General features: G+C 45.7%; 1 protein-coding gene across 2 annotated transcripts; it reads left to right on the top strand.

Moving 5' to 3' along the window:
- The first annotated feature begins 659 nt into the window (after positions 1-659).
- Positions 660-25,961, top strand: ZNF326 (zinc finger protein 326). Of its 2 annotated transcripts, none has more exons than XM_073571484.1 (10): positions 660-839; positions 2,994-3,072; positions 6,568-6,976; positions 8,540-8,738; positions 9,373-9,460; positions 9,556-9,703; positions 10,240-10,336; positions 10,692-10,822; positions 17,224-17,319; positions 25,334-25,961. In XM_073571484.1, exons 2-10 carry the CDS (start codon positions 2,996-2,998, stop codon positions 25,508-25,510), a joined length of 1,422 nt encoding a protein of 473 aa, XP_073427585.1. In that variant the 5' UTR covers positions 660-839; positions 2,994-2,995; the 3' UTR covers positions 25,511-25,961. The 2 variants fall into 2 exon arrangements, with proteins under 2 accessions (XP_073427585.1, XP_073427584.1); XM_073571483.1 differs by having other exon boundaries at positions 661-839; positions 9,373-9,472.
- The last annotated feature ends 298 nt before the right edge of the window (positions 25,962-26,259 follow it).

Genomic DNA, 26,259 nt, shown 5'->3' with positions numbered 1-26,259 from the left:
AAATCCGCTGGAAATCTGCATCGTGTGCACATGGCCTGAGTGTTAACCCCACATGTGTTTCTCTCTAACCGCCACCCCCTCGCCCCATACCCTTTGGTGGCTGTCTCTCTCGTCCCGATGTATCTTCCACCTGCGGCTCCTTTAAATCCTGTCCGTGCCGTATCAGACGCCGCATACACATCCGGTGTCACCGCTGCAGGCCGGATCCGGCGGCTCGGCTTTTCGCCGCACCCCACACACCAGATGTCTGAAAGTAGCCTAACCTCACCCACAGCGAAATACCGGAGGCCGTTGGTGCCTCTGCCCATTATAGAGGTACCTTTTGAGCAGATTGCGATGGATCTGGTAGGACCAATAGTAAAATCCGCCCGGAGTCACCAGCACATAAAAAGAACTAAAGAAAAATATAAAAAGCCAGAAGAGGGGGTTAGATTGGAGAGTGTATGAGGGTCCTGGATTGGGCTCCAGTCCGTCCTGCCAGTGCCGGGCGGTCTGCACCGGAGGAAGCGGTGATCTGAGGCCCTCACCGCAGCCCCTCCATTCTAGCCACCGCACCACTGTGAAATGAGGTAATCACCTCAGAGCTACAGTTGCAGGGGGCGGGGCATTCACCCCCCTTCATCCCACGTGATTGATTTTTTTCCGTAACCGGCCAATCGCGTCCCGGGTGCGGTTTCGGTCACGCCCCTCACTGTATCGGCCATTTCTGATCTGAAGCGCCGAGGAGGAAGCAACGAGCTCTCATTACCGTCTTCCCTGCAGCCGCTCCGGACAGAACGAGGAGACGCCCGACCGAGGAGACTTCGCACAGTCACAGCCGGCTTATTCTACATTCGCAGGTGAGCGGCCCCGCGCTGTATGCTGTGTTACCTCAGGGTGGCGGCTCCTCTCCGCTCACATGGCCGCCGCCGCCGCCGCCGCCATTGTTCTCATTGTTGCTGCGCTGTGAGACCGTGTTGTGTGAGGAGAATGACCGGCTCGGACGATGTGTAGCGGGGCCTGTGCCGTGACGAAGCGGCAGCAGTGAGGCCTCGAGCACCCGCGGGGCAGGCGGTGGCTCCACAAGATGGCGGCGGCGGGCGGCTCTGCGCGGTCGCTGGTGGAGGCCTCGTGCCCGCACATCTCCCGGCTCTGTCTGCCTTATACACTCCTTACTGGCCGCCATTCCCCCCCCCCCCAGTCTTGGCTCGGCGCCGGCTTCTTTACTCGCTTCAAGGACAAATCCCCGGACGGGGTAGTGGTGGCAGGAAACGACCCTTCCCGGCTGCCGTAGTGGCCGCTGATGCGCGGCTCTTTGTTCCGCCTGCCTGGATCTTACCGCTCGTGTGACTGCAGGGCTTGGCTGCCATCTGCCGGCCTGATCGCTGCCTGCAGGGCAGACTGTGCAGACTTGTACCCTTATCACAAAACTTAAAGGGGGTTTCCTAATGCCAGCAAAGCGAATGAGAATTGTGAAGTCTCGCTCTCACATTGCTCATCTGTGAACTGCAGACTTAAATCTGCAGCAGATATTATTCCTACTAATAAGTTGGGGAGAAATCTGCAACGTTAATGTGTTTTTTTTCCTGCCAAAAGCTGTAGAAATTTCTACAACAAATGCTTAAAGGAAAAAGTGCTATTAACCTGAGGATATGGGGGGTTAAACTGCAGGTCAATAATAGCGTTATTAACCCACCTGCACTTAACCAAACTTTATTTCCCCCCACATTGTTAAGGTTTCAGGCACGAGGCTGGCGTGGGGTAAAAAGTCACTGCTGAGTATAGAGAGATTTGGCTGTAAATGTGCTTCTGACCCTGTCTGAGAGCCAACCCTACAGAGGGAATGTCAATCAGGGGTGCGGTAACAGCTTCCACTCAGTATACTCCTGAACCAGCGCTGCCCCTGTGACTGAAACCTAAACACTGCAGGTGGGGAAATAAAGTTCATTTTCTCCCCCGGCGTTCAGCTATGTGCAGGCATCATGCACGGTGAGACACATGGCATGACAATAACTCAAGACTAACCAAGCAAAACCTGCTTTTTTTTTTTTTTTTCTCAGGTTTGCAGCTGAAAAAAAGAAGCAAAAATGCCATGTGTGAACATAGCCTAAAGCATCAGCTAACTTGGCACAGTTATTGTTATAGTGAGAAAAGGGGCTAAACTAAACGCTCAGATATTTGTAAATGTGCAGGCGTTTTACAGATCTGATATTGCAGTTTACTTCATTTAGACTTGTCTTGCATTGTTTTAGGAAATTGAGTAAAATGTTTCTGATTAAAAATAAAACATTATGTATGCACAGGCATCTTGAAAGCATTTTTATTCACTTATATTTTTGTTATGCTTTGAACCCTTGAGGCTGTGTTTTGTGGTCAGCTTCTATGTCAGCCGAGCTACAGCAGACAGTCAGTCTACAGTGTCTGCTGTAGCTCGGCTGACTACAAAACACAGCCTTAAAGGCCCTTTTACATTTAGCGATGCACCAGCGATCCGACCCGGTCAGGATCGCTGGTGCATCGCTAGTGAGCTTTCATACAGAAAGACCTCACAGCGATTCAGCAGCGACGCAGCACACGATACTTACCATTCACACACAGCGATCCTGACGTCCTCCCGCCTGCCTCCACGCGTCGCTCGTCGTCACAGCAGGGAGTCTCAGCAGGAAGCGCCCGACGAGAAATGGAGCTGGACATTCTTGCGCGATCAGCGATGGACAGCGGGGGAGCCGGTCGCTGGTAAGTATCACACATAGCGATATCACTAGCAATATCGCTATAACGTCACAAAACCAGTGACGTTTTAGCGATATTGCTAGCGATATCGCTTAGTGTAAAACCCCCTTAAGGGTTCGAAGCCAGAAACGTAGCAAAAAATGTTATCCACTTGTCGTCTTTTATAAGCTGTGATATGGTCTTCCTTGGAATCTTTCCATATTGATCTACTTTTAGGCCTTGTGTGCAAGGTGAGATTATGAAGTTACTGATTAAGAATTCTATGTCATTAAATCTTTCAGGCATGGAACGGGATTACGGACATACATCATCCTATGGCCGTGGCCTGGATAGCTTTAGTATGGAGAATTCTACCGAGAGGTAAGTGGTATATATTGTGTAGCTCAGGAGCAATGATCAATTTCATGTTTCTCGTTAACTTGCTCACATCTTAAGCTGCTTAGAGACCAAACTTGTGCAATAAATGGCAAGATGAAGCCTCAAATAAAAGTTTTTCACAGGTTAAGAAGGAATCAGTATAATAATGAGATCTACAACTTCCTAATACTTTGTTTCCATTTCTCACAAATTCTAACAGTTTGCAGTTAGTGACTGAGATTGTGCATGGAGTCTAGTTTTCTGAATTTTATGGGCAGCATCACAAACCTCTACTAGCTTTCAGTAGTGTCTGTAGTTTTTCCACACTCTGAGCTAAATGGCCACATACAGAACATACTTATCCCTCATTTGAGAACAGAATTGACTGGATTTCTTTCTAGTCTGTAGATGTATAATAGACTGTTCTCATTCTAACTGCAAAGTAACGTCTTGAAAATGGTGAGGAATTAGAACAAAGTATGTTAAAGTGTAACTTGGTAACATAATAACCAGATGGTGTTTTTGCAGGGAAGGCTTTCTCAATCAGTGTTTCAGTCCATTTTTCACTGTATAATGTCCATAGCTTTACCATACTTTACTATAAAAGTAATCATAAGTTATTTTGAAATAATTATGCAATCTAATGTGGACTGAAATTTCCTCACAGCTTTTTCTAAGATGGCTGCCATTTATTTGATTATTCTGTACTTTCTTCCAACTGGTATGTGATTCCATGGCCTTGCCATCCTCCTATACAGCTTAACAATCTAAATGCCTAAATATCCAGAGTGAAATCTTGTTAATTTAAAAAGTTGGCAAATTGCAGTGCCTGGTTTACTATAGTCCAACCCACCAGGATGCATATGTGCAGTAGCTTGGCCATTCCCGCATTAAAGGGATTGTCTGATTCAAATTGATAACTCTTCAGTGATTGTGTGACTGCAGACTTGTAAATTACCCCAGTGCATGCACTGTGTGCTGCAGGGATTTGCCGCTTTCTGAGCTGGGACCGGATGGGTATGTATGAGTTATACCCACTCAGCCAGTGGGTGTTTGTGCTCTCCATACACTTATATGGCCGGCAACATCACTAGATAAGGCGTGGCGTCTGCTCAAGACAAGTGTGGAGCGAGGCCATGGACTCATTCATGCCTTCCGGTCCAGGCTTAGAAGCCGATGAATCACTGCACTGGGGTAGTCATAAGTCTGCAGATTTAAAGATTTGAGACCGGGCAACCCCTTTAAAGACAATGTGAAAAAGCGCAAATGTTTCAGGTGCCTAGTAAGGTAATAATGGACCTTGCTGTAAAGCTGTTGTGTAGGATGCAGAAGCAACAAATCATTGTTAATTTTCTGGCCTTAAGAGCTAAAGCTTTATAATTTGTAGCCTTGTTCTAATAAACTGCTTTGTCCATGCTAAAAAAAAAAAAAAAAATCACATTTTATCTCCATATAGATGTTGTGTAATAAGGACTAAAATAGGCTAAGTGCTCGCATAATCTTTTTGGCCTTGTTCATAAAACTAAACTTTACAAACTGGTGTTTTCCCCCTTAAATATTTTTTTTTCCTCTGGGCCTTACTGTGCACCCTCCTTTTAAAAACAAAAAAACATAAGTATCTAAAAACTGGCAATGTTACTGTGTTTGTAAGCTAAATGCAATTTTACCCAGAAGCTATGTTGCTATAAGAATGTGCTACTGGGGGAGAATACTGTGGTGTAAACTACATCTAATTCTGGTTTTACAGTCAAAAGGAACCTATCACCTTGTATATGTAACTTCGATCTGTGGCTAGCATGGTATAAAGAGAAGGCTGAGCAGAATGTGTAGATTTGTTAAAGATTAAGCGTCACTTCTAATTTATTCCTAGTATGTATGCATGAGTCTAACGGGGTCGTCCTACACAGTGATTGACAGCTTTCTGCATACAGTCATACAGGGAGCGCTGTCAATCAGTGAATGTATGCACACGCTTGACTCGTGCACACACCCAGGGGTTTTGCTAAATAAAATGCAAGGTTTACTGAAACTTTTACCACAAAAATTGTATATAAATCTAATCAGCTCTTCCTGCGCTGAAACATAGTCTTCAGATCAAATACCATTTTCAGCGTGAGAGGTTCTTTTTGAAGAGGATGGACGATTTATTCTCTTTTGGCTCTGAATTGATTTAATGCAATAAAGCAAAGGCATGTTCTCCTAACACCCCCACGGACCCAGCTCAGGTCACTTCGGAGGTCACCAACCAAAGCTGTCCGGCCTCTTCTGAAGGCCTAATGCCTTCGCAGGCTGTAATTTGCTACACCGATCAGGTGACTAGAAGAGCGCAGCATTGGAGAGGCTTCAAAAGCAGCCCACTTCTAGTCATGTCCCTGCTGAAGTGTGTGAGACTTCAGTTGCAGACACTACTTCCGGAGTGGCCTGTGCTGCATCAATGGATGCTCTGGAAGGCATGTATGCCTACCTTACATTTTTATCAATTCATGACAACCACCCCCGCCCCCCACCCACCACCACCACAAAAAAGTGTTCAACTGTAAAATATTTAAGACTGCATACCTCTAAAGCAGCCCTGCAATTTGTCTTCTTCCTCTAGAGCTATGCAATGACTTATTATGCAACATATATATCTGTTGGAGTGTGGCAAATGGTCCACATGAGCCCCCACTTTTATTAGACGGGCACAGTGTAACTTCCAATTTTGATTTAAATTTGATATAAGAAATTGGGAACTTTTGTTGCCATATTTCAGTCAAACAATTTTACTGTCCTTTTTACTACTCCAGTACGCCAGTAAAAAAAAAGAGCATGGAAAGGATAAAAAATAAATATTCTAAGTAAATATTGCTCTAATTGTAACCGTGGCCCCAATTTGCGGTGTTCAGATGTCTGGTGGCAGCCTGCTACTTAAAGGAATGGGTTACAAGATTTGAATTTCTTGTAAAAAGGCCTTTTTTTATTCTATTTACTTGTCCTGCATTTTCAGCAAGAAATTGACAATCCTTGTATGGTTTGCATTATAGAAAGAAATCTTAATGTGTGTTTTGTTTTTCTTCAAATGGTGTTATACGGCTAGCAATAGTAGATTTAAATGTGATTTCTTTCCTGTTAAATAAAACCGAGCATTTTATGCTCTGATAGAATGCAAACTAAACTAATATCTAAAACTGTATGCTACTTGTACGCTTTGAAAGCGGCCAAAATAAAAGCATCGCAAACTTTTCAAATCTGAACATGCTTTTAAGATCTAATCTGCTGAGGCTGGGCGTTGATTTACTTTAAAGCAAAATGCCAATCTGGTTATTTCAATGCTATTGACCATCTAGCGTTTGGCAGGTTTGCCTTCATAAGCTATTAACTTTAAGATATTAGGTTAGTTAATGCTCTTATTGTATCAGATTTGTTGTAAAGTTGATAAATGTCAACTATTGCTTGATAATGTTTTGTATTTTTCTGGAAAGCTGACTTCTATTTTTCTCCTCACGTCAATTCTTCCAGGTATGGACCTTATGAGTCTTTTGACTCCAGGTCTTCTGTGGGTGGGCGAGATCTGTACAGATCTGGCTATGGTTATAATGAATCCGATCAAGGCTACGGAGATAGTTATGATGGTCGATATGAGAACACATACCGGAGTAGCGTTGACTCTTTTGAAACTAGAAACCAGGGCGGGTCTAGCTGGGATCCGTCATTCTCACGAGCAAAAGTAAGGACTGGGTTTATGGAGGAGAGAGGAAGAGACAATTACTCTTCCTACGGTGGCGCTTTTTCTTCGCCCTATATGAAGCCTGCAGCAGTAGGCTCTCGGGGAAGAGGAATGCCTGCTTACCCCGACGGTGCATTTGGCGGCAGAAGCAATGATGCTTTTGGAGGACCAGCAGCAGGCAGAGGCCGTGGCAGAGGAGGAGTAAGTACAGAATCTTCTCAGATTCTTTTTGATAGTCACTTTGAATTATTTGAAGACCAGAACTTTAAAATGGCAAATTGTCCATAAACTATTGCATGGATGTTTTATTTATTCCCAGTGTGAAAGCTGACTTTTAAAGAAGTAATGCTTTAAAGGTTCAACTGGGAATTTGCCCATATTTGCTAAATTCTTTCCATGTGAAAGAAATGTATTTTTCTAAATAGCTTGTTCTGTTTATAAAGAAATATAGTCTTCCTTAGCCTTATTGGAGAAATAACTAAAGCAAAAAAACAAATTACAAAAGGTTACAAGAAGACCTTTTTGAAGTTCTGAGTAGGTTAAAGGTGCAATGTATTATAGTCAAATGTATCATTTTCAGTGTTCAGTATAAGGGAAAAAAAATCAGGCAGCCATGTAAATGGGATGGGGATCAAAACAGAATACTCGGACTGGTTGGCAGCTCTCCCACCCTGAGCGTGACATGCAGTTGTCACGCTCAGGTTGGGAGAGCGGCCGTCCAGTCCGTGCACTGCGTTCTGATCTGGTCCGATTTATACGGCCATCTGACTCTTCCCTTAATGGTTGTCATGTTTGTATATCTTCCGCCTACTCTAAAATTCGAGATTTAACTCTTGCATCTTGCCTCTAGAGCATAGGATTAAATCTGTAATGAAGATCATAAGAATCTGATGTGGTTAGACTTCTTTTGGTTGTTACAAAAGGCCCCATAGGAAAACCATAAGACTGCAGTAACTCCCTTTTTTTATGGCTTTAAAGTGACAAGTCATGTTGGAGCCTTTCCCTAAGAGGCAACATGTGAGCGTTCATTCCAGTAGGGAGTTGACCGTGGACATGACTTCTCGTTTATTGTCTAATTTCTATTGGGCTTAATTCATTCACACGTTCAGTTTTCTGTCTTTTCAAAGTGGTGGGAAAACAGAATTCAACCATGAATCTGTCACATGAGACCTTCAATGGTACTCCAGTTGACTTATGTGGTCTATTGGCTTGTCTGTCATGGTAACCCTGATTTTACCATGAAAATATAAAGCGCAGCATTCTGTGCTGTTTTCCCCTCAATGCAGCCATAGACGACCTTAGTTATACGTAACTCCTTCATTATCTATGGTAACTGCTCCTTTACAAATGCCAAACTTAATGTAAATCCACACAATCCTGCCACAATAAAGAACCTAGGGTTTTCCCTTTTGTACCAAGGGAACTTTTTATCTTTCTATCAGTAAATATATTATTTCTTGATACTGCCTTCATGTAATTTTGTTTTTAAAATGCATTGCACCTTTAATAAGAATTTGATAAACTTCTAATGTGTATAAGTTTTCTTTGTCTCTTTTTTTTTTTTTTTTTTTTTTTTTGGGGGGGGGGGCGGCATGTGTTTCTTTTTCTTTTTTTCAAAAATTTTTGGTTGTACTATTTTTCCGTAGCTCTTTTCAGATCAATGTGGTTTTGTACATTACTAGTGCCACTTGGTTTGGAAAGAGAAAATCTTTAATAGTGCTTTATGTTCTTGGTAGGTTAACTTGTTTTTTACACTAATTTTAGCAACTTGGCCGTGGCATTCGTAGACCTGGTATGTTGGAATTCCCTATGTACCAGCCTATGGCTGGTGGTGGCATGGTCCGAGGAATTAAGAGAAAGATAGGCCAACCAACTCCTTTCAGGCAACCTGGAACTTTTGGCAAAAAACCAAAGCTGACAAAAGCTGGAGGAAACCAAACTGTAAAAAGTACCCCAGCACCAGGTAATATTTACTGCAACATATAGTAATTGGTGCAAAACTGCAAATGTTATGAATTGTTTATGGGCTGGTTATGGATTCAGTTTGCAGCAATAATTTGTTATGCCTATGCAGTGCAGTCCTCTGCTAAATAGGAATTTCTTACATGTAGATTTTATTTTGGGTGTTTCCTTCAATGAGGATTTTACCCAGCTCTTTGATATCTGTGCTGAAAATCTGAAGTCTAAATTTACATGCTATGGATGTCAGATGTGTCTCTAAGTTTGAGTTGCTTTTTTTTTTTTTTTTTTCTTGAATGATGCCATACAACATTTTTGATTGAGGATTGTATTTACATTGAAAGAGTAGTCACTCTTCAACCTTGCATATTTAGCTCAAGTAGAGCAAGGAAAAGTGATTTGGGACATTTTGATATAAAATGGCTTTTGTCTGAACAGTATCTGCAGTTGGTTGTATTCCTCCAGTTGCTATAGAAGCAACTGAGTATTAGAGAGGTCTTGCGAGGTAAATGACTTATTACTGACTGAAAAGTGGATGAGTAGTTTTAGTTCTAAATGACAGTTTTAATGTCTCTGAATATTAATAGGAGTGTGATATACTGTACATTTATTTATTTTTTTTTCATTCCATCTTTCAGAACCAGTTGATCCAGAAGAGGAAGAAAAGCGCCGCACAGAGGCAAGAAGAGAGAAACAGAGGCGCAGAAGAGAGAAGAATAGTGAGAAGTATGGAGATGGGTACTTATCTGCTCTTACTTTTTTCATCTGCTCTTTTATCACTACACAAGTTAACAAATGCTTTTAAAATCCATTATTTTCAGAATGGCCTTCACATGCTCCTTCTGCAAGTTCAGATCTTTTGATGAAAAGGGTATTGAAGAACACTTGGAATGTCAAGCTCATCAAGACATGTTGGATCATATTCAAAAACAAACCAAATTTGACAAACCAGTCATGGAGTTCTTGCATGTAAGTATAATATAAAGTCACTTGTCATATACTTTATTAGAATATTACACAAGTGTGACATTAGCTCCCTGACTCACTACAACGCTAACGTCTATAGTCAGCTTCACTTGATGTCTGCCTTATCTATAAAAACATCTCTTGAGATAATACTTAATTTCTAAAGATACTCAAGGCAAAACTGATGTACCCTGTAACTTGTAGGTCTTACACTAGGTTTAGCACATGGCAATGTAAACCAGATACTTAGAAATCCATGGATGGATTATTTCACAAAACATTCTCCTGGTTACAGCCTTAAGATCCACATACGGAGTATGACAAGGTACTAGTTTTGCCTTGAGTGTTTTTCCTCTTTTTCATACTTGGTGACACAGTCCCTTTTTACATCACTGATAAACTTTACTGCTCAATGACTCAAAGCAAACTTGCTTTAGTAATCTGTTTGTTGTAAAGTAATGGTACACTGAAAATCCATAGACATTTGATAGTACAAGGTCATGGGAGTTTTACAAAAAAACATTTTTTTGTGTACTTAGGAATGCATCGTAAACAAATTCAAGAAAACTGCTGCACGTAAAGCACAGTCTGTCCAAAATGAATCTGCAAAAGCTCCAGAGAAGGAGATCATGGAAGGTAATGCTCCTAATTTTTGCTTATCTTGACCCTCAATGTTTAATTCTGCTTTGGTTGACTGACTTGAAGCAAGTTTGTATTTTTCTCATTTATAGAAATTAAGTTTGCTAATTAAAAATTAAATCAAGTGGAGCTTGCAGACTCGATTATGGTGCTAAAATTCAATCTGGTACTGTTGAGGGAAACTGTAGATTCACAAAGCAACGCAGGCCATGTAGTCAGTAGTGCTTCTCAAATCAATTTTGCCTAATGACTTTCTTTTCGACGAACTTTATTGAGGAGCATTTCTGATTCCTATGCTCCCACCACTTTTGTTAGAAAATAATGCCTAACTAAACCATGTATTTTCTTCTAGGAGTTGCTCCTGATGATCACATGATGAAGGTGGAAACTGTGCACTGCAGTGCTTGTAGTGTGTATGTCCCTGCACTGTATAGCTCTGTCCAGCTGCACCTCAAGTCTTCTGATCATTCCAAGAGTAAACTGGTAAGAATGTACATCTTCTCTGGCTGCCTCTTGTAACTGTCTGCTGGTGCAAATCTGTTATGCTGGACAACCCCTCTACATCCCCTTCTTACAGAAACCTTCTGAGTCACAATAAAGGTGTACCTCAGACTTTGCATGCATTTATGTAGTTGTCAATTGATTTGAATGGGAGCCATGTAGTAAATCCTTCTGCAGTGTCCAAATAGTTACCTTTTCTCGTTCGCCTTATTGGGGGACACAAAGACCATGGGTGTATGCTGCTGCCACTAGGAGGCTGACACTATGCACAAAAAAAGGTTAGCCCCTCCTCCGCCGTATACACCCCACCGACCGGCAGGAAGTTCCCCAGTTTAGCTTAGTGTCAGTAGGAGGTGGACACGGGTCTTTGATTAGACCCATATCTACCTCGATGTGCGTCGTTTCTTTTCAGGTTTTTCCGGAGGGATACAGTGTGAATAGTCACATCTGTAGTCCCACAAAGAGACTATGAGTACGGCGTGTACTGCCACCCCGTATCCTCATAAGTCTACAGCAGGACCAAGACCCCTAACATGGATGTGGCGTTCCAGATGGTCCTCGCTCCCCGTCTCCCACCCACTCGCCTACCAGAGCCGGTCGGTCGGTTGAGGCGCAGGTTACTCTCCTTGAAACAGTACGCTGGATGAAACGGATCAGGAGGGTAAGTATGAGACCTGAGTCCCATTCTCCCCTGCGGGTTCCACGCCAGGCCACTCCATGGATTCTCCGGCAGCGGTCGCTGTGACAGTGCTGCGACGCCTCCGCGTCGCCTCCAGGCGGCCGCTGCAGCTATTTAGGCCCTGGCTGGTTATCGGACAGCTCTCCCCCCCCCCCCCCCCCCCCCCTCTGCCGGGTCCTAGCTGTCCTCAGTAGCAGCCACCGCGGCGGTTCTGCGACGCCTCCGCGCCGCCCTGTGCTGACAGGCGGCCTCCTCTTCTAATCCAGGCCCCGGCTTCATCTGGGGCCTTGTCCGGCGTCGCGGCCACGCCCCCCCTTCTCCATTCTCGGGCGGGCTTCCCTCCTGCCCGCTCTAAGCCCGCCCACGGCCTTCTCCCCTCAGGTTGAGCGTCCCGGAGGCGGCGCCGTCCCTCCCACCCTACCATCTTAGCGGGCGGCACCATTTTTATCATCGGCGCCTAGCCCCGCCTCCCTCCCTCCTCTGCATCTGCAGGAAAGCGCGCGCTTCCTGCTCGGCTCCTCTCTGGCTGCCGCCATTTTCGCAGCCTGTCAGCCGGACGCTGTCCCCTCAGCCGTGCCCCTGCAAGCCGGACGAACCGTGCATCTCCATTTATTGGAAGCTGTGATAGGACACCGGACCGTGAGTAGCTCTGCATACTGCAGACTGACACCCTCCTCTGCCTCCTGTCCCCCAACCTTCCGGCAAGGCTTCAGTGACCGTCAGTATGTCTAATTCTAAGTCTGACCGCGCTCGTCCCCCTGCCTCCTCTGGCACCTTAGTCAAGTACTTTGCGTGCTCTTCTTGCAATCGCAAACTTCCCTCAGGTCAGTCCACTCCCCTCTGCCTGGACTGTAGCAATCCAATCCAGCCCGACGCCGCTCAGGAGCCATCCATAGCCCCAGTGGTGAGTGAGCCCCCCATGCCGGGCTGGGCCTCCTCTCTATCACAGTCAGTGGCAGACCTCACCAAGGTGTCTCAGTCCCTAGTAGCCGTTCTGGACAAGTTGCCCTTGGGAGCTTCGGCGGGACCCAGCACGTCTCAGGACGTCCCATCTGAGCCAGCCAGCGGCAGTCGCAAGAGGCCCAGGCAGGACCTCCAGGCGGAGTCCTCCCCTCGTCCTACCTCACCCCATAGTCCCCAGCAGTCTCCCTCTCGGGCCTCCTCTCCCGAGTCAGGCGAAGCGCTTTCGGAATCGGAAGGGGTCTTAGAGCTGGATTCGGACCAGGATGCGAACATGAAGGTTACGGTGCAAAACCTCATTGCCGCGATTCACCATACCTTTGACATCGCTGACGCCCCTGCGAAATCCTCAGATTAGGAGGTTTCGTTCAGACGGGCGGAAACACCATCCAGGGTGTTTCCCTTCCATTCTGAGTTTGGAAAGATTTTTACAAAGGAGAGAGGAGATCCGACCAGACGCTTTCAAAGAGGAAAGCGTCTCGGCGTACTGTACCCGTTTGCTAAAGAGCTCACGGACAACTGGGCCGCTTCTCCCTCGGTGGACCCTCCCGTGTCCAGACTTTCTAATAATACGGTCCTTCCGCTGTCAGGTGTGGTGTCTCTAAAAGATTCTAATGATAGGATCATAGAATCTCTAGCAATATCTGCCTTCGAAGCGGCATCAGCAGCGGTATGTCCAGTCTTTGCTTCTTCTTGGGCAGCAAAGGCCATATCCACTTGGGCAGACGACCTTCGGCAGGGCATTCTGGATAAGGCACGACCAGAGCATTTGGCCGATCTCGCCAATCAGATTTCCCATGCGGGGGATTATCTGCTTTCTGCCTCCCTGGATGCCGCATCTTGCGCAGTTCAGGCGTCAAGTAACATCGTGGCAATCCGACGTACAATTTGGCTCAAGGCCTGGCAGGCGGACTTGTCCTCTAAAAAGTCTCTGACCAATCTGCCTTTTCAGGGAGTGCGTCTCTTCGGATCACAATTGGATCAGATTATTAAGGACGCTACCGGAGGTACGAGTTCTCTTCTCCCCTCCAAGCCTCGCAGACCTCCTCCAAGGCGTCAGTTTCGTCCCTTTCGGACTTTCCGCCGTTTCAATACGGCGGAAAACCCTTCCAACCAGCAAAGGCCACAGGCACGTCAGGAAAGAAAGAAGGTTTCCTTCAGGCCCACTCCGTCCTGGCGGTCCCACTCTTCCCAGGGAAGACCGTCCAGATCTAGATCTGGACGGTCTACATCCGCATGACTACCATCGGTCTCCCGTGGGTCCCTTCCAATTGGGAGGTCGACTTCTTTTCTTCAGCGACGTCTGGCTCTCCTCAGTAGAGGACGCTTGGGTCAGAGAGGTTGTATCAACAGGATACAAAATAGAGTTCATTTCTCTTCCACGGGATCGCTTCTTCCAATCCCGTCCACTGAGGGATCCGGCCTTGGTCCTGGGGTTCTGTTCGGCCATCGCCTCTCTTCTCAGTTCCGGGGTGATTGTGCCCGTTCCCGAATCGGAACGCTTCACAGGGTTTTATTCAAACCTGTTTGTGGTGCCGAAAAAGGACGGGGCAGTTCGGCCCATTTTGGATCTCAAGTTACTCAACAAGAGAGTTCGCCTTCGCCACTTCCGGATGGAGTCTGTACGCTCGGTAATTGCTTCCATGGAGGAGCAGGAATTCATGGGTTCCATAGACATCCAAGATGCCTATCTACATGTGCCCATATTTCCCGGACATCACAAGTTCCTGCGGTTTGCGATTCACCACGAACATTACCAGTTCGTCGCGCTTCCTTTCGGGCTCGCCACCGCTCCCAGAGTCTTCACGAAGATTATGACGGCGTTGATGGCCTTGTTGAGGATCAGAGGTCTCGTTCTTTTTCCGTACCTCGACGATATCCTGATCAAGGCTCCCTCCTTTCAACAGGCCCGCCTAAGTGTGGCGATCGTTCTAGACACCCTGTCCAGTTTTGGGTGGATCGTCAACCGGAAAAAGTACTGTCTGGTCCCTACTCAACGCCTTGTGTTTCTGGGCCTTCTGTTCGACACTCGTCGGTCAAGGGTATTTCTCCCACAAGACAAGATCCTTTCCCTGCAGCAGGGCGTGCGATCATTACAGATCACACGATTTCCATCCCTCAGGACAGCCATGAGGGTCCTGGGGAAGATGGTGGCGGCGATAGAGGCAGTTCCCTTTGCCCAATTTCACGCCAGGCCACTCCAGCAGGTCATTTTGTCCAGGTGGAACAGGTCGGCTCTGTCTCTGGATCGTCCGGTTCGCCTTTCATGCCGGATCAAGCGGTCTCTCAACTGGTGGTTGACGTCTCCCCTCATTCTCTTGGGGCGGTCTTTTCTTCCCGTTCACTGGCAGATTGTCACTACGGACGCCAGCCTCATCGGCTGGGGTGCAGTGTTCCGCAATCACACTGTTCAGGGTCGATGGTCGACTCAGGAATCAGCTCTGCAGATCAATGTCCTAGAGATACGAGCGATCCATCTAGCTCTCGTCCACTGGGAAAGGCGCCTCAAGGGCCTGCCTGTCAGGATTCAGACAGACAATGCCACAGCGGTGGCGTATATCAACCGCCAAGGGGGGACACTGAGTGTCTCAGCTCTGGCGGAAGTGTCCAGAATTCTTCAATGGGCAGAGACCTTTGTTCCAACGATTTCCGCGGTTCACATTCCCGGCGTGGACAACTGGGCCGCCGATTTCCTCAGCCGCGAGGGTCTCGCGGCAGGGGAATGGTCCCTACATCCGGAGGTGTTTTCATCTGCTCTGCCGTCGGTGGGGAACTCCGGATGTAGACCTCATGGCATCTCGCCTCAACAGGAAAGTCCCACGATTCGTGTCCAGGTCTCGGGACCCTCTGGCAGTGGGCGCCGACGCTCTGGCCATCCCTTGGTCACAGTTCGAGCTCCCCTACCTGTTCCCTCCTCTGCCTCTTCTTCCCAAGTTGTTGAAGAAAATCAAAGCAGAGGGGATTCCAGTCATCCTCATCGCCCCGAATTGGCCCAGAAGGTCTTGGTTCGCGGACATTGTCAACCTTCTCGCGGACGCCCCCTGGAAGCTTCCCGACAGGGCAGATCTGCTGTCTCAAGGCCCGATTTGCCACCCCAATTCTCGGTCGCTCAATTTAACGGCGTGGCTGTTGAGACCGAGGTTTTGAGACGGGCAGGATTCTCTGATCGGGTGATTCATACCATGATCCGCGCCAGAAAGCCTTCTTCTTCGAAGATCTATTACCGTACTTGGAAAGCCTATTTCTCCTGGTGTGAGACCAATGACATCGCGCCCTTGGTTTTTTCGCTCCCTTCTATTCTGGCGTTTCTGCAGGCAGGGCTGGATGCGGGGCTTGCTCTCAGTTCCTTGAAGGGTCAAGTTTCGGCACTGTCCATTTTATTTCAGAAAACGCTGGCCTCCCGGCCCCAGGTCAAAACCTTCCTCCAGGGTGTGGCTCACACGGTTCCTCCGTACCGAGCGCCTGTGGATCCTTGGGATCATAATTTGGTTCTGCAGGGTCCTCCTTTTGAACCTCTCAGGGACGTTTCCCTTTCCCTCCTTTCTTGGAAAGTGGCCTTTCTGGTGGCCATTACCTCCATCTGGCGCGTGTCGGAATTAGCAGCACTTTCTTGCCGCTCTCCTTTTTTGGTCCTTCATCAGGACAAGGTAGTTCTGCGGCCTCCGCCCTCTTTTCTTCCGAAGGTGGTATCTTCATTTCACCTCAATGAGGACATTGTTCTGCCATCCTTCTGCCCGAGCCCAGCTCACCCTCGGGAGCGGTCCTTGAACAAGCTGGACCTAGTCAGGGCATTGAGAGTCTATCTAGCCCGGACGACTTCCTTGCGGAAGTCAGACTCTCTGTTCATCATTCCTGACGGGGCGAGGAAAGGTCACCCAGCCTCAAAGGCCACTATTGCGCGCTGGATCAGATCGGCAATTTTGGAGGCATACTGGGTCAAGCATCGAGTGGCCCCTCCAGGGGTCAGAGCGCACTCTACCCGGGCGGTGGGTGCCTCCTGGGCGGTGCGCCACAGAGCTTCCGCGCTGCAGCTTTGCAAGGCTGAAACGTGGTCATCGGTTCACACCTTTGTGAAATTCTACAGGGTCCACACCTACGCTTCGGCGGACGCCAGCCTAGGTAGAAGGATTCTGCAGGCTGCGGTGGCGAGTCCACTGGCCTGATGGAAGTTTGTTTCCCACCCCAGGGACTGCTTTGGGACGTCCCATGGTCTCTGTGTCGCCCAATAAGGCGAACGAGAAAACAGGATTTTTTGGGTTGCTTACCGTAAAATCTGTTTCTCGGAGCCTTCATTGGGGGACACAGCACCCTCCCATGTTCTACAACTCCTGTTCTTATGTTTGTCGGTTTGTTACAGTTGAGTTGTTCTGTTCTCAATCTATTCTGTTACTTCTCCTACTGCTTTCTGACTAACTGAGGAACTTCCTGCCGGTCGGTGGGGTGTATACGGCGGAGGAGGGGCTAACCTTTTTTTTGTGCATAGTGTCAGCCTCCTAGTGGCAGCAGCATACACCCATGGTCTCTGTGTCCCCCAATGAAGGCTCCGAGAAACAGATTTTACGGTAAGCAACCCAAAAAATCCTGTTTTTCTGATTCACCTAGCAGCAATGGCCCATTGCTTCTGCAGCCTCTTTTCAGGAAAAGTTGTCCATTTGTTAACAATACTGTAATTATTCACCTATCTGTGAATTGTCAATGGCAAAAAAACATGAATGTATTTTTTTTTTTTTTTTTTTCTCTTCAGGCCTATAAAGATCAAATAAAAAGAGAGAGCATTTTGACAGCTACAAGTATCTTGAATAATCCACTTGTAAAGGCAAGATATGAGCTGTATTTGAAGGTATGGTAACTCTGCATAGGACACTTGCATATGTTTTGTATGTAAATGCAAATACTGAGTTAATTTATTCCTCTCCTGAGCCTGGTGACTTCAATTATGCATATATGCTCTTAAGTAACTTTTTACTTGTGACTAATCTATTTTTTTTTTTTTTTTTTTTTTTATTTACTGGTGGAGGGATGGGTGGGATACTCCTTTTGACGCAACACTTTGACTTATAATTTTACTTTTTCAATGAATAAGCAGATGTACAGTACAGACCAAAAGTTTGGACATACCTTCTCATTCAAAGCGTTTTCTTTATTTTCGTGACTATGAAAATTGTAGATTCACTCTGAAGGCATCAAAACTATGACTTAACACATGTGGAATTATATAATTAGCAAAAAAGTGTGAAACAACTGAAAATGTGTTATATTCTAGGTTCTTCAAGGTAGCCACCTTTTGCTTTGATTATGCTTTGCACTCTCTTGGCATTCTCTTGATGAGCTTCAAGAGGTAGTCACTGGAAATGGTCTTCCAACAGTCTTGAAGGAGTTCCCAGAGATGCTTAGCACTTATTGGCCCTTTTGCCTTCACTCTGCGGTCCAGCTGACCCCAAACCATCTCGATTGGGTTCAGGTCTGGTGACTGTGGAGGCCAGGTCATCTGGCGTAGCACCCCATCACTCTCCTTCTTGGTCAAATAGCCCTTACACAGCCTGGAGGTGTGTTTGGGGTCATTGTCCAGTTGAAAAATAAATGATGGTCCAACTAAACGCAAACCGGATGGAATAGCATGCTTCTGCAAGATGCTGTCGTAGCCAATGCTGGTTCAGTATGCCTTCAATTTTGAATTAATCCCCAACAGTGTCTCCAGCAAAGCACCCCCACACCATCACACCTCCTCCTCCATCCTTCACGGTGGGAACCAGACATGTAGAGTCCATCCGTTCACCTTTTCTGCGTCGCAAAAAGACATGGTGGTTGGAACCAAAGATCTCAGATTTGGACTCCTTAGACCAGTGGAAATCTGTGCTTTGGTCTGATGTCCATTCCTTGGGTTCTTTAGCCCAAACAAGTCTCTTCTGCTTGTTGCCTGTCCTTAGCAGTGGTTTCCTAGCAGCTATTTTACCATGAAGGCCTGCTGCACAAAGTCTCCTCTTAACAGTTGTCGTAGAGATGTGTCTGCTGCTAGAACTGTGTGACATTGACCTGGTCTCTAATCTGAGCTGCTGTTAACCTGCAATTTCTGAGGCTGGTGACTCGGATGAACTTATCCTCTGCAGCAGAGGTGACTCTTGGTCTTCCTTTCCTTGGGCAGTCCTCATGTGAGCCAGTTTCTTTGTAGCGCTTGATGGTTTTTGTCACTGCACTTGGACACTTTCAAAGTTTTCCCAATTTTTCGTACTGACTGATCTTCACTTAAAGTAATGATGGCCACTCGTTTTTCTTTACTTAGCTGCTTTTTTTCTTGCCATAATACAAATTCTAACAGTCTATTCAGTAGGACTATCAGCTGTGTATCCACCATACTTCTGCACAACACAACTGATAGTCCCAACCCCATTTATAAGGCAAGAAACCCCACTTCTTAAACCTGACAGGGCACACCTGTGAAGTGAAAACCATTTCCGGTGACTACCTCTTGAAGCTCATCAAGAGAATGCCAAGAGTGTGCAAAGCAGTAATCAAAGCAAAAAGTGGCTACTTTGAAGAACCTAGAATATAAGACATACAGTATTTTCAGATGTTTCACACTTCTTTGTTAATTATATAATTCCACATGTGTTAATTCATAGTTTTGATGCCTTCAGAGTGAATCTACAATTTTCATAGTCATGAAAATAAAGAAGACTCTCTGAATGAGAAGGTGTGTCTAAACTTTTGGTCTGTACTGTATATATTGCTACTTTCTCTAACAGTCTATGGTGACTTAACACATTTAAACAAAACATTAAGGTACTGGTGTTCAGTTCTGCTGCAAACGGGTGATTTAAAGGAGTTGTTGGTTCTTGCTTATCAACTGGTGAGCTGATAAATGCCAAATCTCCAACCTCAAATGATTGCCATTTCGTTGCGGTTAGTGGTGAGCAGGCGTGCTCATATAAGATGTTGTTCATTCACGTTCGTCCTAATCTATTTTCATCGTGCTCGAGTCGCCACAGCTGCGTGTCTTTCAGCTGTTTGACAACCACAACACATGCAGGGATTGCCTAACAAACAGGAAAATATCAGGACACAAGCGTGCTCTGTTTAACACCTTGTCTGAGCACGCTCGCTCATTAGTCAATGTCTCTATGGTGTAATACTATGGCTTAACCCCCTATACCCTGGATGTTTTTGCGTCTTAAGTGTGGTGAATCTGCAAAAAAAAAGTGCAATTCCAATCATGTTCACTAAATGCTATAACTGACCTGCCATTATGATTCTCCAGGTCATTACGAGATCAGATACCAAACATGTCTAGTTTCTATTTTATTGTCCAAGTGGTGAAAAAAAATCCAAAGTTTGTTTTCCGGGTTTTATGTGGGCTAGTGATGAGCGAGTGCCATAATATTTGTAATCGCTGTACGAGTACTTTGTAAAATCGCGTATTCGTTCCGACTAGCGAGTACAATGCAAGTATTTTTCTGCTGGACCCTACAAAGGGGGCCTGAGGGTAAGGATGAAATGGATGGGAAAGTGATGAAACAGAATGGGAAGAACCTGGAGAATAGGCCTGCATGCATTTCTGACTCGCATAAGGTTTCTGGAAACTTGTTGCCGTATTACGCCACTCTTAAGCCCCCGTCACATATAGCGATCTCGCTAGCGAGATCGCTATGAGTCACAAGTTTTGTGACGCAACAGCGATATCACCAGCAAGATCGCTGTGTGTGACACTGACTAGCGACCGGCCCCCCTGCCGGTTATCTCTGATCATCCTGAAATGGTCAGGACATTTTTTTTGATCGCTGGTCTCCCGCTGGCCAGCACGCATCGCTGCGGGAGACCAGCGATCAGCGCGCTGGTAACTAAGGTAAACGCAGGGATTCTAAGCAGCGCGCGGTGCTTAGAAACCCGATGTGTACCTTAGTTACCAGCGTGCTGATGCAGGGAGCTGGTAACCAAGGTACACATCGGGTTTCTAAGTGACGCGCGCCGCTTAGAAACCCGATGTGTACCTTGGTTACCAGCTCCCTGCATCAGCGCGCTCGGCATCACTGGTGCTGATCGCTGGTGAAGCTGCCTGTTTGATAGCTCACCAGCGATCATTTAGCGACACCCCAGCGATCCTGACAAGTTGATATCGTTGCTGGGATCGCTGGTGAGTCGCTATGTGTGACGGGGCTTTTACAGATACACAAGAACAACTACCAAACCTACCGTAGCCTAAATGCATATTTAATACACCAAAAAGGTTAAACAGTTTTTCCTGCATTATCACTTGTCTATAAGGCTAAATAAAGCGGAGAAACAAAAAAAAAAATCCCTTTTAACATTTGTTCACATGTACTTTTTCTTTTTTTTTTTTTTTCTTCGCCTTTTACAATTGGGAGGGCTCTGACTTATTCATTTTGTAGGTCCCTCTGTCATACATCATTTTTAGTTAACTATTCCCCAGCACTTAACGAGGCCAGCTACAGCGTACCAGTACGTATGTTGATCTTTGACCTGAGGCCTCAGGTGGCACTGCAACATGCGTTTTGGAGGAACTGCTGTTACTTAATACGCTTGGGTGGTCACTACCTTATTGACACTCAAATAGTGTAATACATATTCCATAGTTTACAATGTGCCCATTGTAGCAATGGACTTCACCTTCCTCCACCTCTATGTGGTTCTGCAGCCCTAAATTCAAATGTTCAGAGGGCCTGCAGTTGGCTAGAAACCTGAGTTTGGTGGGGGCCCTGTAACACACGTTTGGAAGTGCCCTCTAGAAATTTTGGAGGACTCCCTTGTGTACATTTGAGTGCTGTCACTTATATTGTATGTCCCTCACTCTATTTAACTCATTTAAGGGCAGAGACATGGAGTATTAGAAGGTAGTAGTGAATGCAGCCTGCGATCCTCAGGTTTGGGTGAACTCTGTGAACTGGAAAAATAAATCTGCGCTAGTCAACTGGATGACGAGTTAAATTATCTCTTGGGCAAGTGAATGGACAAAGAATTTATGGTCCCCCTTTCCCCAAGGATGGGGTGGAGTATTACTTGAAGTAATACTCTTGTGGTGCTGTCATGGATGAGGATTATGGATGATTCTTTATTTTTATATAGTGCTAACATATTCTGCAGCGCTTTACAGTATGCACACATTTTCATTGTGCGCCCTATCGGGGACAGCAATCTAAATTCCCTATGAGTATGTGTTTGGAATGTGGGAGAAAACCGGAGTACCTGGTGGAAACCCACGCAAACACGGGGAGAACATACAAACTCCTTGCAGATGTTGTCCTTGGAGGGATTTGAATCCAGGACTCCAGCGCTGCAGTGCTAACCACTGAGCCACCATGCTGCCCCATAGATGCAGGAAGATGCCATAAGGGCCTCCTTTGACAAACATTATCTACGCTGGACTACTGTAGTAGTTGTGGGCCTTAATTCAAGTTTTCAGAGGTCCATCACTGTCATCAACAGTCAGGGGATACATATTCAATAGAAATGTACACTCTCAGTCACAATGTGGGACAACCAGTCACAATGTGGGACAACCTGTCACAAGGGCCTCCAATGACAAATATTAGTTTGGTAGGACCACAGTCTACACTCAAGATTTGTCCACTGCACAGTGTGCATAGGTTTTGTCAATATTAGCCCTATGAGCGGAGTCGTGGCTGACACAGGAAGCCACCATCCCAAGGGCCTCCAATCACAAATAGTAGTTACGCTGGAGTAGCAATACTGTCCCGGTTTGTCCACTGCACAATGTGCATAGGGTTTGTAAAAATTAGCCCTATGGGCCGAGTCATGGTTGACGAAGTAAGGAAACTGTTTTTTTATGGAAAGGGGCTGACGTTAACAGCAGTAGCATGAATCAGCATTTTTGGTGAATTTAGGTTGGCTTACTGTCAGATATCCAGTCCTTGTTGAATTTAATCAGAGTAAGTCTGTCGTGCATTTTCCGTGGAGAGGCATGTGCGCCTATCAGTGATGATTGACCCAGCGGAATTGAAAACACGCTCTGACATCACACTAGCAGCAGAGCAGGCCAGCACCTCCAAGGCTATAAGGAAAGGTCCCAATAATTAAAGGGAACTGAAGCGTCAGGACATACATATGGTCACTTAAGTACCCCTTACCCATGTTTTGCAACTTCTCACTCCTTGGCATTGTTACAGGCACAGATAGCTCTTGCTGTTGTGCTGGTTTATTGAAAACTGCCCAATTTGTGCGCATTCCCCCCCCCCCCCACCACCACCTCTGTTGGACCTGGTGTTTGTCTCTCCCCATTATCCCTTGGTGTTGATAACAGCCTCTGCCACCAGCATTGTCTGAGGGTGGTTATTTCAGCAACTTATCTACGTCTCTCTTTAACGATTCAATTGTAAAACTCTTTGGTGATTCCAAAAGAAGTGAAGGAACTTTCTCCTTGTACCGTGGATCGAGAAAGGTGGGCAACCAGTATTGGTTGGTGGATAAAATGTGTATCACCCGAGGGTCTTGCCACAGACGCTTACACATGAACTGTGCCATGTGAGCCAAGCTGCAAAAAGGCAAAAGTTCTCTGTCTCCAACAATAGGAACAGTACCCATCCTGTCCTCATGCTGACTCGCCTCCTCCTCTCCAGCCCATCCAGGCTGCACAGACATGAAATTTGGGTCTGGTGTCCCTCTGTAGCATTAGAAGCCTCCTCGGTAGCACAGAAAAACAAGTCCTCTTCCCTCCTAATCTTCCTTATCACCCAGTGTTGCCTCAGAATATTGGCTGGGTAGTATAACCCATTGTGGAATCTGGCTCCATACCAACATGCTGGGCACTCAAAGCTTCCTCTTTGAGATTATGCAGTGATTGTTTCAAGAGACACAGCAGCGGGATGGTTATGTTGGTAATAGCCTGATCACCACTCACGAGCTTGGTGCAGTACTCTGTTTTCAAGAACCTCACAAATGTCAGCGATCCACAACCGCTCAACAGTTGTGTGGTTGCTGACTCAGTCTGATGGGCAAGTTGAAGCTGATATTCAGCTTCTGCCCTCTGCTGCTCACTAATCCTCGCCAACATGATAGGTTGAGTTCCACCGTGTGGGCGGGTCGCAAGTGAGTATGTGACTTGGCAAATTCAAGCGCTTTTGCAGTGCTGTAAGACCAGCAAAAGCAGTAGAGGAATGGCGGAAGTGGGAAATAATACAGCGCACCTTCTCAAGTAGGTACGGCAAGGCAGGGTAACTTTTCAGAAATTTCTGAACTAGGCTCAGCGCGTGAGCCATGCATGGGACGTGTACCAGCTTGCTGACCTTTAAAGCTGCCACCAGGTTACATCCATTATCGCAGACTACCAGACCGGGTTGGAGGTGCAGCGGGGGAGAGCCACTGATTGGTCTGTTTTAAAGTTTGCCACACCTCTGCTGCAGTGTGTGGTTTATGACCTAAACAGATCAGCTTCAGCAGAGCATGTTGCTGCTTTGCCAATGCGCTGCTGCACAGGGCCCATCTTGGCAGTGAAGGGGAGGGTACTTAGCGGAGGAGGAGCAAGAGGAGGGGGGGAGAGAGGAAGTGAAACATGAAGAGGCGGAAACACTGACAGAAGTTGGGCCCCGCTATTCTTGGTGTGGATAGGATGTGTGATCTAGTTTGCGCCTTTGTCCCACCCTCCACCAGGTTCACCCATTGGGTCCTGACAGAACTGTATCGTCCCTGTCCACAATAACAGGTGTCTGTTCCCGGTTACGGCGTTGGCGAGAGCACGTGCAGATTGTTTAACATGTACTTGTGTAATGCAGGGAAGGCACACCGGGCAAAATAGTGGGGGAAAATGGCCTGGTGTGTGCTTGGTAGCAGGCAGTAGGAAATGTTTGCCCTGCTGCTTTGCGTAGGGCACTTAACGTCTTTAAGTGGGCTAATGTGGACAGTAGAAGCCAGGCTCTGACCCAAAAACAGCAGGGAAAATAGACTGGTGCTTAGAAAAGAAAGATAGCACTAAATGCTAATACTGTGTGCTGGAAAAATATTTTTGTATCTAACGAGCTGTTTTAAGATGGACACTGGAAGAACATCTGTGCGAATAGTAATGATTATACTCGCTCCTCTCTGAGAGCTTATTTTTTGCTTGTCGAGCTGACGTTTTTGATACCATTTTGGTGCAGATACGATTTTTTGATCGCCCGTTATTTCATGTTATTGCAATGTTGCGGCGACCAAAAAATGTAATTCTTGCGTTTTTACTTTCTCGTTATGTACCGTAGTTTAATACCTTTTTTTTATATATTGGTCGGTTCTAAAAGCGGCAATAACAAGTTTGTTTGATTTTTATTTTGAATGGGGGTGATTTGAACGTTTTTATATATTTTTTTTTTTTTTAAAAAACCATTTTACTTTTGGCCTGCTTCAGTAGTCTCCATGGGAGAGAGGAAGTGAAACTTGAAGAGGCGGAAACACTGACAGAAGTTGGGCCCCGCTATTCTTGGTGTGGATAGGATGTGTGATCTAGTTTGCGCCTTTGTCCCACCCTCCACCAGGTTCACCCATTGTGTCGTGACTGAACTGTATCGTCCCTGTCCACAATCACCCGTGGCTGTTAGAGGCATAGATTAGCTAACATGTGCCTGGAAAGGTGTGGGCTCAATGCCAGAGCCCGCACCAAACGAGGAGTCCGACATCGGTGTACATTTATGCCCGATGTAGGAAAGGGGTTAAAGGAATTGAATAGTGGTGGCTTATTGCCCTGCTGCATCACTCAGTCGTCATGTCCATATGAATAGGATGGAACAGTTTTCCCCATTTGGGGCAATATATTGCTGAAGTTGGCTTGCTACAATCTAGCATTTTCTCACACATCCACTGGACTTCAGTTTATCAAATCCCCCTGTTAATGTTCTCAAAATACATTTTTCTAGGGCGAAAATCCATTTGAGGCTCAGGCTGGAGAAAATACTGGAGAAAGTGCAGGCGATGCTGTTGGTGAAGATGCAGCTGAATGTTCCCTCTCTGAGGATGTCGGAGCTAATGCACAGGACGTCACTTCTGCATCGGAAGATTTCACCGCAGACCTGGCATCTGTTGAAGAAAACTAGTCGTGTTACTTGAGAGCAAATTTGATCCCTCCTTTTTTTTTAAACTGTTCTGCCATCCTATTTTAAACCTTGGCTTTGTGGGCAATTAATTTACCAGTAATACATGCAAAAGTAATATACATTTTTATTTCTCCATCAAAATGTTGCATATTCGTAGAATGCGTTTAATTTCCCTTTTGCATTTTTTAAACTGTTAATCTTATGTTTATTGGTCAGGAACCATCCTGATGTTTAACATGTCAGTTTTATTTTCAGTCTTGTATTCTAGGTTGTAATTTTATCCTAAAGATGCTGTGAAGTCTTGGAATGTATTTGTACCATGTTGGACAGTTAGTGTTTATCTTGTTTGTGACACCAAAATATTGTGGCATTGTAACTTTTTTTTTTTTTTTTTTGTTTGCTACTTAGATCCCTGTGTCTCAGATAACTAAATAAATCTTATAAAACTGTTCAGTAGATTTAAAGCTTTCATAGTAAAAAAAACAAAAAACAAAAAAACACCCGCATATTCTGGGTTTTGTTGTTTGATTTGGGACAGGAGCCTGTTATAAAAATGGAAGGACTTTTTTGTAAATTTACATTTTAGAATAGAACTTTGCAGTTTGCTGACATATTGTGTTTCAATTCCTCACTATTTTTTTCAAATATTTGCGTTTAGTGGATGAAACCGTTTCCATCCTGAAGAACAGAACTCATACAGGCCTATACCTGCTGTCATCAGATAAATGCTAAATTTACCACAAAAATCT

The sequence above is a fragment of the Dendrobates tinctorius genome, unplaced genomic scaffold (genome assembly GCF_039654945.1).
Source record: "Dendrobates tinctorius isolate UK_male_01 unplaced genomic scaffold, ASM3965494v1 ptg000029l, whole genome shotgun sequence".
In the NCBI taxonomy this organism is placed as follows: Eukaryota; Metazoa; Chordata; class Amphibia; order Anura; family Dendrobatidae; genus Dendrobates; species Dendrobates tinctorius.
Note: the sequence above shows the minus strand (reverse complement) of the source record. Positions and strands in the feature narration are given on the sequence as shown.

Coding starts and splice junctions, on each gene's coding strand:
- ZNF326 (XM_073571483.1), top strand. CDS start 2,996: ATGGAACGGGATTACGGACATACATCATCCTATGGCCGTGGCCTGGAT. Junction 10,823..17,223: donor ATCATTCCAAGAGTAAACTG/GTAAGAATGTAC, acceptor TTTTCTCTTCAG/GCCTATAAAGATCAAATAAA. Junction 17,320..25,333: donor GATATGAGCTGTATTTGAAG/GTATGGTAACTC, acceptor ACATTTTTCTAG/GGCGAAAATCCATTTGAGGC.